The sequence below is a fragment of the Culex quinquefasciatus genome, chromosome 1, assembly GCF_015732765.1.
Source record: "Culex quinquefasciatus strain JHB chromosome 1, VPISU_Cqui_1.0_pri_paternal, whole genome shotgun sequence".
NCBI lineage: Eukaryota > Metazoa > Arthropoda > Insecta > Diptera > Culicidae > Culex > Culex quinquefasciatus.
The window spans coordinates 108476197-108492017 of record NC_051861.1 but is presented as its reverse complement, the minus strand read 5'-3'; the positions used below and the strand labels follow the sequence as shown (position 1 = coordinate 108492017).

The following is a 15821-nucleotide window of genomic DNA, read 5'->3' as shown; positions in this document are numbered from 1 at the left end:
GGAGAGCTCGTCCGCGCAAGTCAATATTCTGCGGCAGCTAGATTTTTTTCCGCGGGCGGAAGCTTCATTACGCAAGCTGTACATGTCACGGGGTGGACCACCTTCTTGCGCATCAAGTTGATGGTCTCTTCGATGGGTTGAAACGTGGTCTCGGGACTCGGGAACGTCCAGTCTGGAGTGTCCACCCTTGTTGAACACAGCCAGTACCACATGCCCAGCTGGTTAAAAAGATTACCCAGCTGGTTGAAAACGTCTAGCGTCGCATGGACGTTCTGCGAGCTGGAGGATGTTTCAAAGTTGTCCTTGGTCGGGATGCAGCTTGACGCAGCCGCGTTTGAAGATTAGGCTGCGGATCTACTTGAGCAAGGGGTAGCCGTGAGTGATGTGTGAGTCGGCAATGCGCAGCATGTTGTTGGTATCCTTGTACAGGTTGGGGTTGCTAATTTGGTTCAGATGAAACAGCAGCAGCACTTGATAAAGAAACCTGCCGATCGACCTACGAACACGCATGACGAAGACAACCTTCGTCCCGGTCGGAATGTAGATATTTTCGACCTTCTTGGCCTCGCATGCCTTTTCCATCACTCCACGCTACATGTGGGCATACTTCTTAGTGTACTTCGTGGCACTTTAACAGACTTCCCGCACGGACTTTCTTTAGCTTAGGTTCCGGAACCACTAGCAGTTTTTTTTTCATTCGTGCCCTCTTGTCAGCCGGCGCTTTGGCGGCCTGAGCAATCTTCTGAAGCGGGCATCTCTCTGGTGTTCTGTGTTGAGCAGTGTTCAACAACAACAAATAACGTCCAAGTTTGCTGCCAATAAATAGCAAAAAATGTTGCCTAAACATACAAATAAAAATTAATGCTTTCAACGGAAATGACCAACTTCACCCAAGTCCACCTTGATGTTCGATCCAAGCACCTTGATTTTGTCCGTGTCCATCGGCGTGATGGCGATCAAGATCTTTGCGTTCCCATGCGCTTCGGCTGATACTTTTTGTCCAGCAGGAAACCCTCGTCCAGGAACGAATCCTTCAATCAACCGCCGGTCTTCTTTTGCACTGAATCGCGGTCAATTCTCTGGATCACTTCAACCGCATCACGGCATCGACGACCAGCTTGGCAAAGTACTTCTTGTGCTGGAACAGAATCTTCAAGCTGAGCGTCGTCCGGGCAATGTTTATCAAATCCTCCCGGAACTTTTTCGTATCCTTCAAGTTGTCCTGAGCCGCGGCAATCAGCACCGAATGTGCCGCCTGCGTGGCCGCTCTTCATCCAGCGATGATTGTCTGCGGGTGCGACGACTCATGTCCACGAGGATTTTCGCCACCGGATTTTCTACGCCGACCGCCTTAAAAATCGTCACCTCGTCGTTGGTTACCTCATCCTGGCCGGCGATGCGGCCTTGTCCTACCAGAATCTTGTCCATTCTCTTCGGACCGGGCGCGTTGATTATCGGCCTAAAAAAACAATACAAATTACGACTAAAATTTCTTTATCACATTGCACAGTGGTCCAGATCGCAAAATTAAGTGGAAAATTGATTTTCCGAAAAATGGTTCAGTTTTGGAGCTTTGGTGTCTTCAGAAGAGTTGTTGCATATGGAAAGGGGCAACTTTTGGTTTGGTTGAAAATTAGGGTGGTTCATGATTAGGGTGATTTTGAAATCTAACTTTACAGGAATATTTTGGGAATTTTTTGTCTTCTAGAAAGTTGACGGGCTTGCCAATCAAGCAACTTTGTCGAAGACACAAATTTTATCTCGTAATCTACGCCTTCTACGACCAAATTTATAGAAAGCATCTGAGCAAACCTTCAAAAATCATTTTTTTTAACGTGGCAATTCAGGGTTAAGTTTTAGAGAAAAGTGGTATTCGGGGCACTTTTAGAGCTCTAAAAAACAAACATTTTTATTATCTGACAAGTCATTTTGGACTTAAGGGTCAAAAGTTACAGTGATTTTATGGTAAAAAAAATGCAAATTTAAAACTTAAATATCTCGAAAAGGCGCAAGCCAAATTTTAAGCACCAGGTTGCATTTGAAAGAGGAGATCCAGCACTACAAACGCTGAAAAAATCCCAGGGGTGTTTTTCTTTAAACTCGAGATATCTTCATTTGAAAAAGTCTGATTTTCAAGGGAAAACCTTATGGGACCACCCTAACGAATTTCGAAAATTGTCCAAATATATGTTTTTCCATGTAATTTTGCCCGCTGAATCTTAATCTGCCCTCAGAATTGACCCAAAGTGTCGAAAAATCGATTTTTGGTCATATTTTGGGTTTTAATGATAATTTTACATGGAAACCCAAAATATGACCAAAAATCGATTTTTCGACACTTTGGGTCAATTCTGAGGGCAGATTAAGATTCAGCGGGCAAAATTACATGGAAAAACATATATTTGGACAATTTTCGAAATTCGTTAGGGTGGTCCCATAAGGTTTTCCCTTGAAAATCAGACTTTTTCAAATGAAGATATCTCGAGTTTAAAGAAAAACACCCCTGGGATTTTTTCAGTGTTTGTAGTGCTGGATCTCCTCTTTCAAATGCAACCTGGTGCTTAAAATTTGGCTTGCGCCTTTTCGAGATATTTAAGTTTTAAATTTGCATCTTTTTTACCTTAAAATCGCAGTAACTTTTGACTCTTAAGTCCAAAATAACTTGTCAGATAATAAAAATGTTTGTTTTTTAGAGCTCTAAAAGTGCCCCGAATACCACTTTTCTCTAAAACTTAACCCTGAATTGCCACGTTAAAAAAACTGATTTTTGAAGGTTTGCTCAGATGCTTTCTATAAATTTGGTCGTAGAAGGCGTAGATTACGAGATAAAATTTTGGTGTCTTCGACAAAGTTGCTTGGATTGGCAAGCCCGTCAACTTTCTAGAAGACAAAAAAATTCCCAAAAATATTCCTGTAAAGTTAGATTTCCAAAATCACCCTAATCATGAACCACCCTATTTTTCAACCAAACCAAAAGTTGCCCCTTTCCATATGCAACAACTCTTCTGAAGACACCAAAGCTCCAAAACTGAACCATTTTTCGGAAAATCCATTTTCCACTTAATTTTGCGATCTGGACCACTGTGCATTGCTAGAAAACATTACCCGAAAAATTCGCTCCTCCTTGAGTTTGCGCAAGGATTTTCCGCGAAAATCCACTCCACTTGATGCCGCCGCCGATCCAAGCGCCGATTACACCCATCAAACCGGGAGAAAAGTTAACTTTTCCGTTCGTCAAAACGTGCGTCGTCCGCTGTGGACGGTGGAGTGGGCGATCACACCGGAGCAAACTTCTCCGGGCGTTGATTTTTTTTCCGGATGCTATTTTTGCTTTGTTTTTTTCTTTCTGTCAAAACTGCTTGAAAAAAAACCAAAACAAATACCGAGTTGCCAAACATGACCAAAAACTGCTCGACGGCAAGGTTGCAAGATAGCTTTCCCTGGTTCAAAAGTCGAGCAGACGCTGGTCGCTTTAACTCGCTTTAACGCGCGTTAACTTGCGATAACTTGCTTTAGGGTGGCGTTATGTGAAATCTCGGCACGATGAGTAGCGTTGATGCTTTTCGAGCTAGTTTTTGTGCGTTTTAGTGTGTTATCGCGGAGTGACGTCCCCCTCGCCGGAACCGGCTGGAAGGCGGAACACGGCGTATTTTCTGGGCAACCTTAACGTGAAGACTTCCATCATTGCCATGATTTTTCATTCAAAAATATAAATTTTGCGTCGCTATTAATATTTTAACAAAATTGCTCCTTCAAGTTGTTTAGAATAGTGCCCTATACATGCTGATTCCTTTTGCTAACGATTATCCCATTCCTTGTAAAGTTATGGAAATCGTCATTAATCAATGATTGCCAACTAGGACGTCAATGATTGTACCACAAAATTATATAAATTTTAAAACACGTTTGATTTAGACCAAAAATTCTTTCAGCGGCTTCAAGAAGGCAACAACCGGCACATGCTGATTCATTTTGGTGAAGAAATTCGTTAAATTGAATTCAATATAGAGAATTTTAAAGTGATGATCAATTTTCTTCGAACATGATCAACGGCTTCACCTTAAGGAGAAAAAATAGTCATCACTACTTTCAAAAGTGTCTTATAGGAAATTTTCTCAGCTTTCCAATGCTTCTAAGAGCGAAATGTTTCATCGGGAAATTTCTGAGATATCTCTATTTTAAGTTTTTTCTTTAAAAATCCTTGATCATTTATTGAAAACTTTTAAATAGGCTCCCAAAACCAACGCTTAAAACTCGATTCGCCACCTACATTCGAGTAGGAGAACTTCGGTGCAAGGTTACGTTTACGTTTTTGCGCGATAAGTGCAAAGGCGAGTGAAAACTATTTTAAGGTCTTTTGAAAGAAAACTGATCTTTTGGAATAAAATAAAGTTAACAGGAGGTAAGAAATAAAAAGTTCTATCGATTGACTTTTTGATTTTTTTGCTAAGTTGCCTTTTTCATTGAAAATTCATAGATCCGGATTGAAAACGCGAGAATGAGGTTAGATTGCAAATTTTGAAAATCATTCCAATTACCATTTTTCAAGCAGAGCTTTGCTTTTATGGTAGAGGTGATTTTAAAAATTATTAGTCCACTTGAATAATCTACATTCTTAATTGATTAGTTAGGTTTTGGTTGATTAAAACATTCCCTAATTTTGAATCAGATAATGAACAGGTTAAATCGGCCATCACAAAAATATTTTCGTTTATATCAATTAAGCTATTTATTTCTTACCTGAAAATGGTATAATTTGCTATTAATGTCGATTTTATGATGAAATAAAACAATTTCAAATTTCAAACCAACTTACTCGCTGTAGGTTGTAATGAAAACATCACCCCAAGTTTCAGCGCCCTCTAGTGGGGGGTAATTTTGACGATTGATTGCCTATAACAGTCCAAGAAACTTGTCAAATGATGTGTTTCATGTGTATTTTACTGACCAAAATGTGCAAAATAAGACAAGAAACAACTTTGTAGAAGGTTGCTATACATTTTGAAAATTAAGTTTCAACAGATTTTTTGAATATGTGGGATTTGTTCAAATAATAAAGTAATAAAATCGTATTGAAATATTATTTATACAAGAACAAATAGATTATTATATAATTGTTGTGTACAAATAACACCGGTCTGCTCTGATTCAGCTTGGAATTAGCTGATACAACCGGAATTTCTACCGGTTTTGAGATTGATAGGGTATTACAAAATTTTTATGAATAAACATCATATTTCCTTAATCAAAAACTAACTAGTTGCATGGATACAAAACATGTTTTAAACTCGAAATTATACTGCAAATTACTGTTGCTAGCTTTAGGAGAAATACTTTTCATTAGTATAAAATGATTGTTTCAGTTTTTTTTGTATTAAATGATCAAGGAATTAGCAATATTTTAGAAGTTTATAAGACTCTCATCTTCAATCTCATCTTAAAAAAATATATATGTCTTGATTTTTGTTCAAATAGTTTGGAAAGAATGTTTCTGTTAGATTTTTTTGTTTAAATACTATTTAATTTTTGTTCAAACAAAAATAAATGTTTGTGACGGTTTTTTCAGAATTCTGAATTGGAAGACTCGAGTTTTATTGCTACTTTTAAGTGCATTTTCTACAGAAAACATTTTATAAAATTTTATCTTTATTTTATACTCATGAAAATATGACTTTTGAAGCTTGCTACAGTAATATGTAGTACATTTTCGATTTTAAATCATATTTGTATTTATGTTCCTGGTTAATGTTTGCTTAAAAAAATATCAAATTTATTCATTAAAATTGAATAATACCATTAACAATCACAAACCTGCCAAAGTTTCGGTTGAACAAGCTAAATCAGAGTAGACACGTGATATTTGTACATAAAAAATATGTAATTATCAAATAATTCTTGAAAAAATACATTTTTACACTGTTCTATGATTTTAATTTCCGAATAAATCCCAAAAATTTAGGCAAAACATAATTTTCAAAATGTTTAGCGGTTTGCAACCTTCTACAAAGTTGTTTCTTGTCTTACTCATCAAAATGTGCAAACATTTTGATGAGTAAATGACTCATGATACACATCATTTGATAAGTTTTTTGAACTGTTAGTATTGTGCGATCAGTTCCTAGCTGGACTCGGTGACTGGAAACGACCGGCGACTCAGTGACCGACGAAATAGGCGGCGGGCCAGATGCGGGCATAAAAATGTCAAAATCTCTTCCCCCCTCACTTCGTCTCACCATCCAGCTGCAGCTTTGTTGACAAACAAACGGAGCACGCGGTCGCATGATGGCGTCATCGAGCCAGAATTGGGTACTAAAGCCCTATGTAAATTTTTATGTACAACGGTAAAAAACACGATTAAAAACCATTTCTCTTCACTTTTTTTCATTTTAATGCAAAAAAACATATTGACAAGACAACATTTTTTCGATGGATCAACTATGTTCCCCTTGGAACGAGCTGTCAAGTAGGAACTTTTCTGTCAAGAAGGACCGCGAGGTTAATTTTTCCAAATTGATTTAAAAATCCATTTTAAACTCTTTGGAATCGTACAAAGGGTCGTTGTACTCAGAAAAATAAGCTTTATCGCGGTAAACAATAATATCAGCAATCTAAGCTTCATTTTAGGACCCAATTGGGGGTGATCATGTGATTAAAAATGAAAGTTTTTTCAAGAAAAATAATATTTTTCCGACCGAATAAAAAAATTGCGAGCATTTTCAAACAATTATTCCTGATGTTGGAGAAGTTATGAAAAAGCAAAATTTTAATCCATAATTTTTCTATAAATTGAATTTTTCCTAGGGGTCGGACAACTCCGTCAATAGGTTAACGATAGTTGGTTAACATGTTTATATTTCGTCAATATATTAACGCGACCTTACCTTGTATTATGGAACCTTGATCCAAGAACGTTGTCAGGTTGAATTGTCAAAATAAATGTAAACACAACACAAGCACCTGACTCAGGGAGTGAAATTACGGAAATTTTTACCATTTGCGTTTGCCGTTAAATGCACACTCTTGCCGAACTTGCCGTAGGATTCCGATGCCCTGGAGCCGGAAGATCATGGAGGTTTGTCACCAAAAGAAACACAAAGTCTACGTCACGAATCTGCATCTCTCTAACGAATTCCAACTGGACGGTGCCATCAAGTTCTACCGCTGAGGCAACATCAACCACTCGATCTTCCGGAAAGACTTCTCGCTCGTGACCAGTCGGATTCGTTGGCCAAGCTGAAGAATACCCTCGAGCGGGACTTTCATAGGCTGGATATTACCAAGAAGTAAAGGAAGCCGCCACCGTGGCCGTCGAGGGTTTGAGTTGGGCCTCAAGAAGACGAAATCTCTTTGGTTATGGCCTGCCCAAACCAGGATCCACTGGAGGCCACCTCTATTCAGAACCAACTTCGCCGATTCCATCTGGGACGTGAGCAACTTGAAAGATGTCTCCGAGTGGTTCATATTTTGGAGCGTGGAAACGCAATCATTTAGTTTAAATTGTCATTGTACTATCCAGGTTTTTAAGCAAAGATGGCGTTTGAATGGTGAACGCCCGAAATGTCAAAATCGCGCAGTAGCACCAACATTAGAAAAAAAATGTGGCTGTCATGCCATGGCACACTTGTTCCGTAATGTTGGTACCACTGCGTGATTTTGACATTTCGGGCGTTCACCATTCGAACACCATCTTCGCTTAAAACCCTCGATAAGAGTCGGCATGAAATCCTCAAATAAAGTGTTCTTTTTGAAAGTTAAAATTAAACAAAATGAACGTGGTGTTTTTGAAGAAACAAATGTGAAGGGTAATTTGTATTTTAACTGTGACCGGAATTCGGCATGCCAACATAGACCGGTACAAGTCATGTCGCTTCTGTCCACCTTCAAGGCGAAACCTTGCCAATCCTGTGCACTGGCCGGGAAACTACATCCTGCTCCTGCTATGGATCTTCCTCCTACTGTGGACGTTCTCTTGCTTGACCCTGTGCGGACCGTTCTGCATTCCGTGCGAAAAGGAAACGAGCTGCGATCCGCTGAGCCAGCTCATTCTGGCCGTCAGCTGCGCGTGTTCCGGCACGTCAAGTTCGACCACGATATGCGTCTGAGAAACGCCGGGTTCTACAATTGAGGGCACAGACGCGGAAGAGGAGAAAGTTGAGCTTAAGTGGTTATGGTTAAGGACAACGGACCGGACATGAGTGTCCCCCTTTTTTCACCACGCAAGAGGGAAAATTATAGCCATATTTATTGTTATTGTCAAGAGCAGAGCGCTTTCCTATCCTTCCCACAATGTTCCTGCCTCCTTCTCCTTCGCAAGCTGTACTGGAGGTGCTTTTTTGCTTGCTGGTCTGAAACATTCTCCCGTTTTAACTCTGTTTAACCCGGCAGATTGTACGATGCGGTACGAGCTCTCTCTTCCGATGGCCGGAGTTGACCCAATTTTAAAATAAGCAGGTCTATTTTCCAATAATTTTAGAATATTGCCACAGATTGCTCGAAAACGGCAATAAAATCTATTGTCAAAATGCGGTTGCTGTTTTTGTCTGTCATCTGTCAAACCAAGGTGTCCAAATGCAGGTCGAAAAGTTTTTCGTCAATATATTGACCAATAGATCAAAAACAACGTCAATATATTGACGAATGGTTAAAATTTTTACTCTGTCCAACCCCTAGAATTTTTCACTCTAACTAGGAACCCCTAGGTCTATCCACAACCGTTTCCAATGACCGTGAGAAGATGCCAGAAAATCCAGCTACGAGCTAAATCCACAATATAAAGTTTCCAATAAATAATAAAGGAATTTAAAACCAAAAAACTTAAAATGGAGATATCTCAGAAATTTCCCGATGAAATATTTCGCTCTTAGAAGCATTGGAAAGCTGAGAAAATTTCCTATAAGACACATTTGAAAGTGGCGATGACTATTTTTTCCTAATAAGGTTGTTCTAGAAAACACGCCGTGCGGAATGTTTGTCCACATGTTTTCGACTGGAATAAGTCCGGATACACGACGTTCCACCTGGTTGAGCAGGCTGCCAGGTTGGTTCCGCAGCAGGCGAGACTGTCGCTTTCGCATTGACATCAGATGCTTGAAATGGGTCTTCTAGGAGCAGGATCACGTGTCTTTTTCATATCCCCGTTTATGGCCGAAATGTATAAAATCTGAAAGATAAAACTATTTAAACAAAATTATAATAAATGATAAAGAGATCGAAAAACTTACCAAGTTCTCGGAACATGAAAGACGCCATCTTAGCAGCGTCACTGTTTTACACAGATTTGAAAGGAAAGCGCCGTATGCCACTGTATTGGAGTACCGGATTCGAGTGGTAGGAATTACAGTTCTCCCATGAGTAAAAAAAAAAAAGAAAAAAAAAACAAAAACTTCTCGAATGGAAGTGTTCCATTCTAGGCAACCGCTACATAGGTCATTCTTGTAGCTATGTTGGTTATCGCATCAAATCATCAAATCAAAAGAAAGCTTCAAAAACTTATTCAATAATCATATTTTAGAGTACCTAGATTCCTCGTAAGTTCTGAGTTGACGGATTTGAAAAAGTGTGGGTAAAAATATCTATGAAATGAGTTGTTTAAAACGAGCGTTCACGATTTGTGGGTAAAAATATCTATGAAATGAGTTGTTTAAAACGAGCGTGCACGATTTTCTTGCCCACACACCCCAAGCCAACCTTCTTCAACCAACGTCACCATGCTCTTTATACCAGTTGCCTGCCGTGGTGTGCGTGAGAATAAAGTTGGGTTTTTTCACCAACTTTATTCTCACTCACACATTCTGACGTCATTCCTCCACTCCTGCGTTCCGCTCTCCTCCCCACTCCCCACAACCACACAACCTCGCACCAGCTCTTGGCCAGTGTCGATCGTTTTTGCCCGCAACTCCTCTTGCTCTTTGCTGCTGCTGGCTGGTGCGCGGAGATTTTTTTGATTTTAGAAAAATATATTCCTCCTTTTTTTTATTCGTTTGCGGAAAATGGCTTTGTGTACCGTGGTTTAGCTCCGTCGTCGTCGTCGCCGCGAGTCCGTAAACCGTTTCGCCGGAACTTGTTCCGGATTGCCACAGAAGAACCAGTGCGTGTGTGCGTGAAGAAGAAGGAATCTGTGAGGACATTGTCGTCCCACGGCGGTGGTCAGTGGCAAGTTTGCTTGGTGACGAGATTTCTTCAAATTGAAGAGAGTTCCGGTGCGGAGTTCCGTGGGTGGCCCCAATCCCCAGGTGGCAGCGCAAAGAACCCCCGGAAGCGAAGGAGGAGGTGGAGGTGGTTGGCAAGAACAAGGCAGCGAAAAGAACGGGGCCAGCAGCGCAGCTAGGCCAAATTGTTCCGCGGGGGAAGAAGAAACAACAATTCGACCAAGAAGAATCTCTCGCTGTAAGAAGAAGGCACAGCGGAAGATTCGGGGGCCTTTATCGATTGAGATCGTGCACGGACACGGTGTTGGTGGGTTTGTTGTTGTGATTGTTGCGGCGGCGGCCTGCACCTGCCAGATTGGCACCGGCTAGTGGCCACGGTCGGGGCTCAAATAACAGCCAGAGGGCGTTGGAAGTGTCGTGAAATCGGAAAGAAGTTCCGGAATCGATTGCCAAGAGTGACGACTCGTGTGTGTTCCCCTGGGAAATTGGCCGACCAGTTGAAGGAGGAAGAGCAGCGGAACGGTGGTTCGCACGCAACCAGCGGACGGACGAATAGCTCACAGTCAGGTAAGAAGGAGATTGCATTGCATTTTTTTTTATTTTGCTTCCTCCCCCGCACTCTTGCTCTTGGCTGTTCGTAATGATTTTGTGGCGGTTCCCTTCTATGTGCTGCTGCTGATGAACTGTTGTTTCGATAGAGGTGTTTCTTACGATAGGGTTACCACCAAATATTATGACTGAAATATCAAGTTATCAACAAGATTACCAACTGGATAGTTTGTGAAATACCTTTCTAATAAACTCTTATTAAACGAGTCCTAGTTTTATAGAATATTATTTTATAAATTATTATATATTCCGGAGAAGTCGACCAGCAGCCACCGGAAACCAGCTCCGGAGTTAGGCCAGGTTGGGTCAGACAACAACGGTATGACCATTCCATAATCTTTCAATTTCATAAAGTTTGATATGCAACATGATGGAGTTTGTGGTCCATTTTATCGAAATGTAAAAAAAAACAAACTTAAAAACAAAAAAATTCTATCGAAATGTGAAAAAAAATTAAAAAAAAAAAACTTAAAAACCTCTAATACTGAAATACCTAAAAAACTATAAATCTAAAATTACGAGCAAAACAAAGTTTTTTAAACTTAATAAAAAATTAAAAACTTCAAAAAGTAAAACACTAAAAAACTAAAAAAATAAATCTAAAAAACTGAAACACTTGAAAACCCAAATGCAAAAACAAACTGATATACTTCTTGAAATAAGTTCACTTTAAAGCTAAAAACTAAAAATTTAAAATAAAAAAAAGCTAATAAACTAAAAGAAAAAAAAAACCCAAAAAAAACCAAGGGACCATCCATAAACCACGTGGACACTTTTTTGGGAATCCGTTAACACCCCCCCCCCCCTTCGTTGACAATTTTTCATATATAAAAAATCTTTTTTTCATGAATCGTGGACAATCGCCATCCCCCCCCCTGAAGTGTCCACGTGGTTTATGGATGGTCCCTATCAACAAAAAAAAAATAAAAAAAAACTTAACACCTAAAAAACTAAGAAACTCAAATAGTAAGTTATTAATACAGCACTTTTTTGAAATTCAAACCCCCCCCCCCCCACCATCGTGGACAATGGTCCATACAAAAAAAAGTCCCCCCCCCCTAAAATATCCACCTGGTTTTTGGAATTCAAAATATTTCAAAAATCAAAAACTGAAACACTTAAAAACTTTAAACTTTAAACACTTAAAACCTACAATGTTAAAAACTATAAATTTTCAATTGAAAAATCTTAAACACTAAAAAGCTAAAATAACTGAAAAACTTCACAAACTAAATACTAAATCACAAAAAGCTAAAAAAAAATAAATAAAAAAAACTAAAACTTTAAAAAACAACAAAAAAAAACTACAATAATGACAATCAAAAACTAAAACGCCAAAAAGCTAAAAAACTAATAATTTTTAAACCTAAAAAGCTCTGTTTAGAAACAAACAAATCCATATTTGCCCAGATGTTCAAAATGCATTTTCGGCAAGTTTATAAATCGAACTTGAAAATTTGAAAAAATCGCCTTAGGGGAGTAGATGGTGTCCTTCACTTTTGGGACAATGACTGAAAATTGAAATGAAAATATAATCACTACATGTAAAATGCTTAAAATGGTTCTAAACTAAAATTCTTAAAAACTAAAATGGATTAAATTAAGGGACCATCATAATCACAAAATACAGTTTTTTTAAGTACTCTAATTTTTATGATTTGCATTATGGGTATCAAACAATTAAAAATTTAGCATGCGTTTTCGTTGTTTTAGAGTTTTTTTTTCATGAAATACTAAAAATTTCACAAAATACCGTATTTTCTCGAAACTTGAAATAAAATTTTAGTATTTGGTTCAAAATACTCTAAAACAGCGAAAATGTATGCACAATTTCGAATCGTTTGATACCCATATTACGAATTATGAAAAAAAAATAGTATTTTAGAAAAAATACGGTATTTTGTGAAAATTCAAGTATTTCATTCAAAAAACTCCAAAACAGTTAAAATGAATGCAAAATTTCAAATCGTTTGATACCCATATTGCGAATCATAAAAATTTAAGTATTTTCGAGAAAATACGGTATTTTTTCGAAATTTGAATTAAAATTTTAGTATTTCGTTCAAAATAATCTAAAACAGTGAAAATGTATGCACAATTTCGAATCGTTTGATACCCATATTGCGAATTATTAAATAATGAGTATTTTAGAAAAAATACGGTATTTTGTGAAAATTTTAGTATTTCATTAAAAAAAAACTCTAAAACACTTAAATACATGCAAAATTTCAAATCGTTTGGTACCCATAATGCGAATTGTAAAAATTTAAGTATTTTCGAGAAAATACGATATTTTCTCGAAATTTGAAATAAAATTTTAGTATTTCGTCCAAGATACTCTAAAACAGTGAAAATATATGCACAATTTCGAATCGTTTGATACCCATATTGCGAATTATGAAATAATGAGTATTTTAGAAAAAATACGGTATTTTGTGAAATTTTTTGTATTGCATGAAAAAAAAAATCCAAAACAGTTACAATGCATGCAAAATTTCAAATCGTTTGATACCCATAATGCGAATTATAAAAATTTAAGTATTTTCGAGAAAATACGGTATTTTCTCGAAATTTGAAATATTTTTTTGGTATTTCGTTCAAAATACTCTAAAACAGTGAAAATGTATGCAACATTTCGAATCGTTTGATATTGCGAATTATGAAAAAATGAGTATTTTAGAAAAAATAAGGTATTTTGTGAAAATTTTAGTATTTCATGAAAAAAACTCTAAAGCATTTAAATACATGCAAAATTTCAAATCGTTTGGTACCCATAATGCGAATTATAAAAATTTTAGTATTTTCGAGAAAATACGGTATTTTCTCGAAATTTCAAATAAAATTTTAGTATTTCGTTCAAAATACTCTAAAACAGTGAAAACAACATATTACGAATTATGAAAAAATGAGTATTTTAGAAAAAATACGGTTTTTTGTGAAAATTTTAGAATTTATGCGATAAGATTATCGCCGATAGAATTATCGAAATAACGATACATTACACCGACCAACAAAATTGTTGCGCAGGCCCTAAAATTCATGCTTCCCCTCGAGTTGAACCTGCGCGGTCATTTATGGCATTTTTTTGTAGGTCAGTGTTATCGTTATCGTCCCGACGATAATTCTTTCGATTAACAAACTTGATGGCGATTACATATTTATTTTCTTACAGATATAGTCTTTTGATTTTTCTTTTTTTTTACAAATTTTGGATTTGGGAACTACAGATTTTTACAGAATAAATTTTACACAATACATTTTTTTAATCCATTTTAATCAACTTTTTTTTACAAAAACTAACACAAAAAAGTTGGTGAAAAATATTTCAAATGCACTTAAAAAATTAAATTTGTTTAAAAAATCCAATTAAATTTGAAAAATAATTCACTTTTTTCTCTTTAAAAATGTTATTATTGGAAATTTGACGATTTAGAGCAACTCTCTACGAAATCGGCCGATTTCGACCATTTTTATTTTTTTGTATTTTTTTATTTGACTTTGCCTTCCCTATGACCAAATAAGCTATTTTGCGTCATTGGTTCACCCATACAAGTCTCCATACAATTTTGGCAGCTGTCCATACAAAAATGGTATGTAAATATTCAAACAGCTGTAACTTTTGAGTGAATTTTCTGATCAATTTGGTGTCTTCGGCAAAGTTGTAGGTATTGTTGAGGACTATTGAGAAAAAAATAGGTACACGGAAAAAATTGCAGATTTTTTAATCAACTTTTTTTTTTACTAAAACTCAATTTCCCAAAATACGGATTTTTTGATTTTCGAGATTTTTTGATATGTTTTAGGGGACAAAAACCCGCAACTTTTGAGCCATAGAGAAACATGGTCAAAAAATCTGCCGCCGAGTTATGAATTTTTGAAAAAATAGTGGTTTTTGGAAAACCGAAAGTTTGATTTAAGCGAAATATTTGCAGTTTTTCAATTTTTTAAAATAGTGACCATGAGTGACCATTTCTGAAAATATTTTTTTTTTTTAAAGTTCAGAAAATTTGCTATAAAATTGTCTGAGGGACATTGAAGATTGGACCTCGGGTTGCTGAGATAGAGCCGCTTCAAGAAAAAGAAACACGAAAATTGAAGTTTTGTTAATCGCACCAAAACAAAAAACATGAAAAATTCGTGAAATATTTTGAAATTTTTTAAACCAAGACTAACATTTTAAAAGGGTCAAACGATTTTTTTTAAAATGAAAAACACAACAATATTTTTATCTTTTTTTTAAGTATGTTTTTTGAAAATCGGCCTTTGTCATGCACACAGGACCGGTTTAACAAGCCTTCACCAAAATTTTGAGCCGATTTGGTCAAGGCAGTATTAAGATATCGTGGCACCCGTTTTTTTAAACTGCTAAATTCAAATAGCTATATCTCGGCAATGATACAACCAAATGTCTTCAAATTTGTTTTGATAATAGATGAAAATATATATTTTAATGCCCTGAAAACAGATTTAAAAAAATTAGTTGTGTGCTCACATCAACCTCTGACTTTTTTGTCGATTAACATGTATTTAACCCCTTAACCCTCTACAACCTAACCCCGCCTTTAGACGGGCTTCGATCTATAAAATCGCCAAAAATCAATTTTCCAACCGATTTTGGATCTTTAAAAAGCATTGGAAAGAAGAACACTTAAAATTTTAGATAATTTCAGGGTTGGAATTTTAACTTGTTTTATGTGACTTTTTCAATGTTTTTGAAAATGTAATTTTTTTGGGGGTCAACTTTGGCTGTGTTTTTTACTAACATTTCCTATATTTTCAGTAAAAAGAAGTATGCAGTAATTTTTGTAGTGCCCCAGACTATGCCTCTACGCATTTTTTTGCAATTTAAATGATGATGGTGCCATTCTATAGGAGAAAATGTGAAAAACATGCAATGAATTGAAAAAGTAAATGTAAAAACGTGAAAAAATTAGATAGGCAAAATGTAATTATATTAGGTGGTAGAAAAGGCCAAATACTACCAAAAACAAACATAAACTGAACAGGATAAATGCGAATTAAAATACAAAAATAAAACAAGAAAAACATAAAACAAGAGAAGTA

At 36.7% G+C, this 15821-nt stretch overlaps 2 protein-coding genes and 1 pseudogene across 6 annotated transcripts in view; 1 reads left to right on the top strand and 2 right to left on the bottom strand.

The window, feature by feature from the left end:
- Positions 1-337: 337 nt before the first annotated feature.
- On the bottom strand, positions 338-608 carry LOC119765068 (60S ribosomal protein L7-like). Its single transcript, XM_038248179.1, has one exon. It carries the CDS (start codon positions 580-582, stop codon positions 355-357), a length of 228 nt encoding a protein of 75 aa, XP_038104107.1. The 5' UTR covers positions 583-608; the 3' UTR covers positions 338-354.
- A 252-nt stretch (positions 609-860) lies between these two features.
- On the bottom strand, positions 861-1407 carry LOC119771093 (annotated as a pseudogene).
- An 8449-nt stretch (positions 1408-9856) lies between these two features.
- LOC6036978 (leucine-rich repeat flightless-interacting protein 2) overlaps positions 9857-15821 on the top strand; it is a 122689-nt gene continuing 116724 nt past the window's right edge. For 4 of the 5 annotated variants that reach the window (XM_038249403.1, XM_038249404.1, XM_038249405.1 and 1 more), the window contains exon 1: positions 9857-10715. The gene's annotated coding sequence lies outside the window, so the exon portion shown is untranslated. The remainder of the gene's footprint in view (positions 10716-15821) is intronic. The other variant, XM_038249410.1, reaches the window with a different exon arrangement.

Bases quoted from the DNA above. Each gene is read 5' to 3' on its own strand.
- LOC119765068 (XM_038248179.1), bottom strand. From the start codon at position 582: ATGGAAAAGGCATGCGAGGCCAAGAAGGTCGAAAATATCTACATTCCG.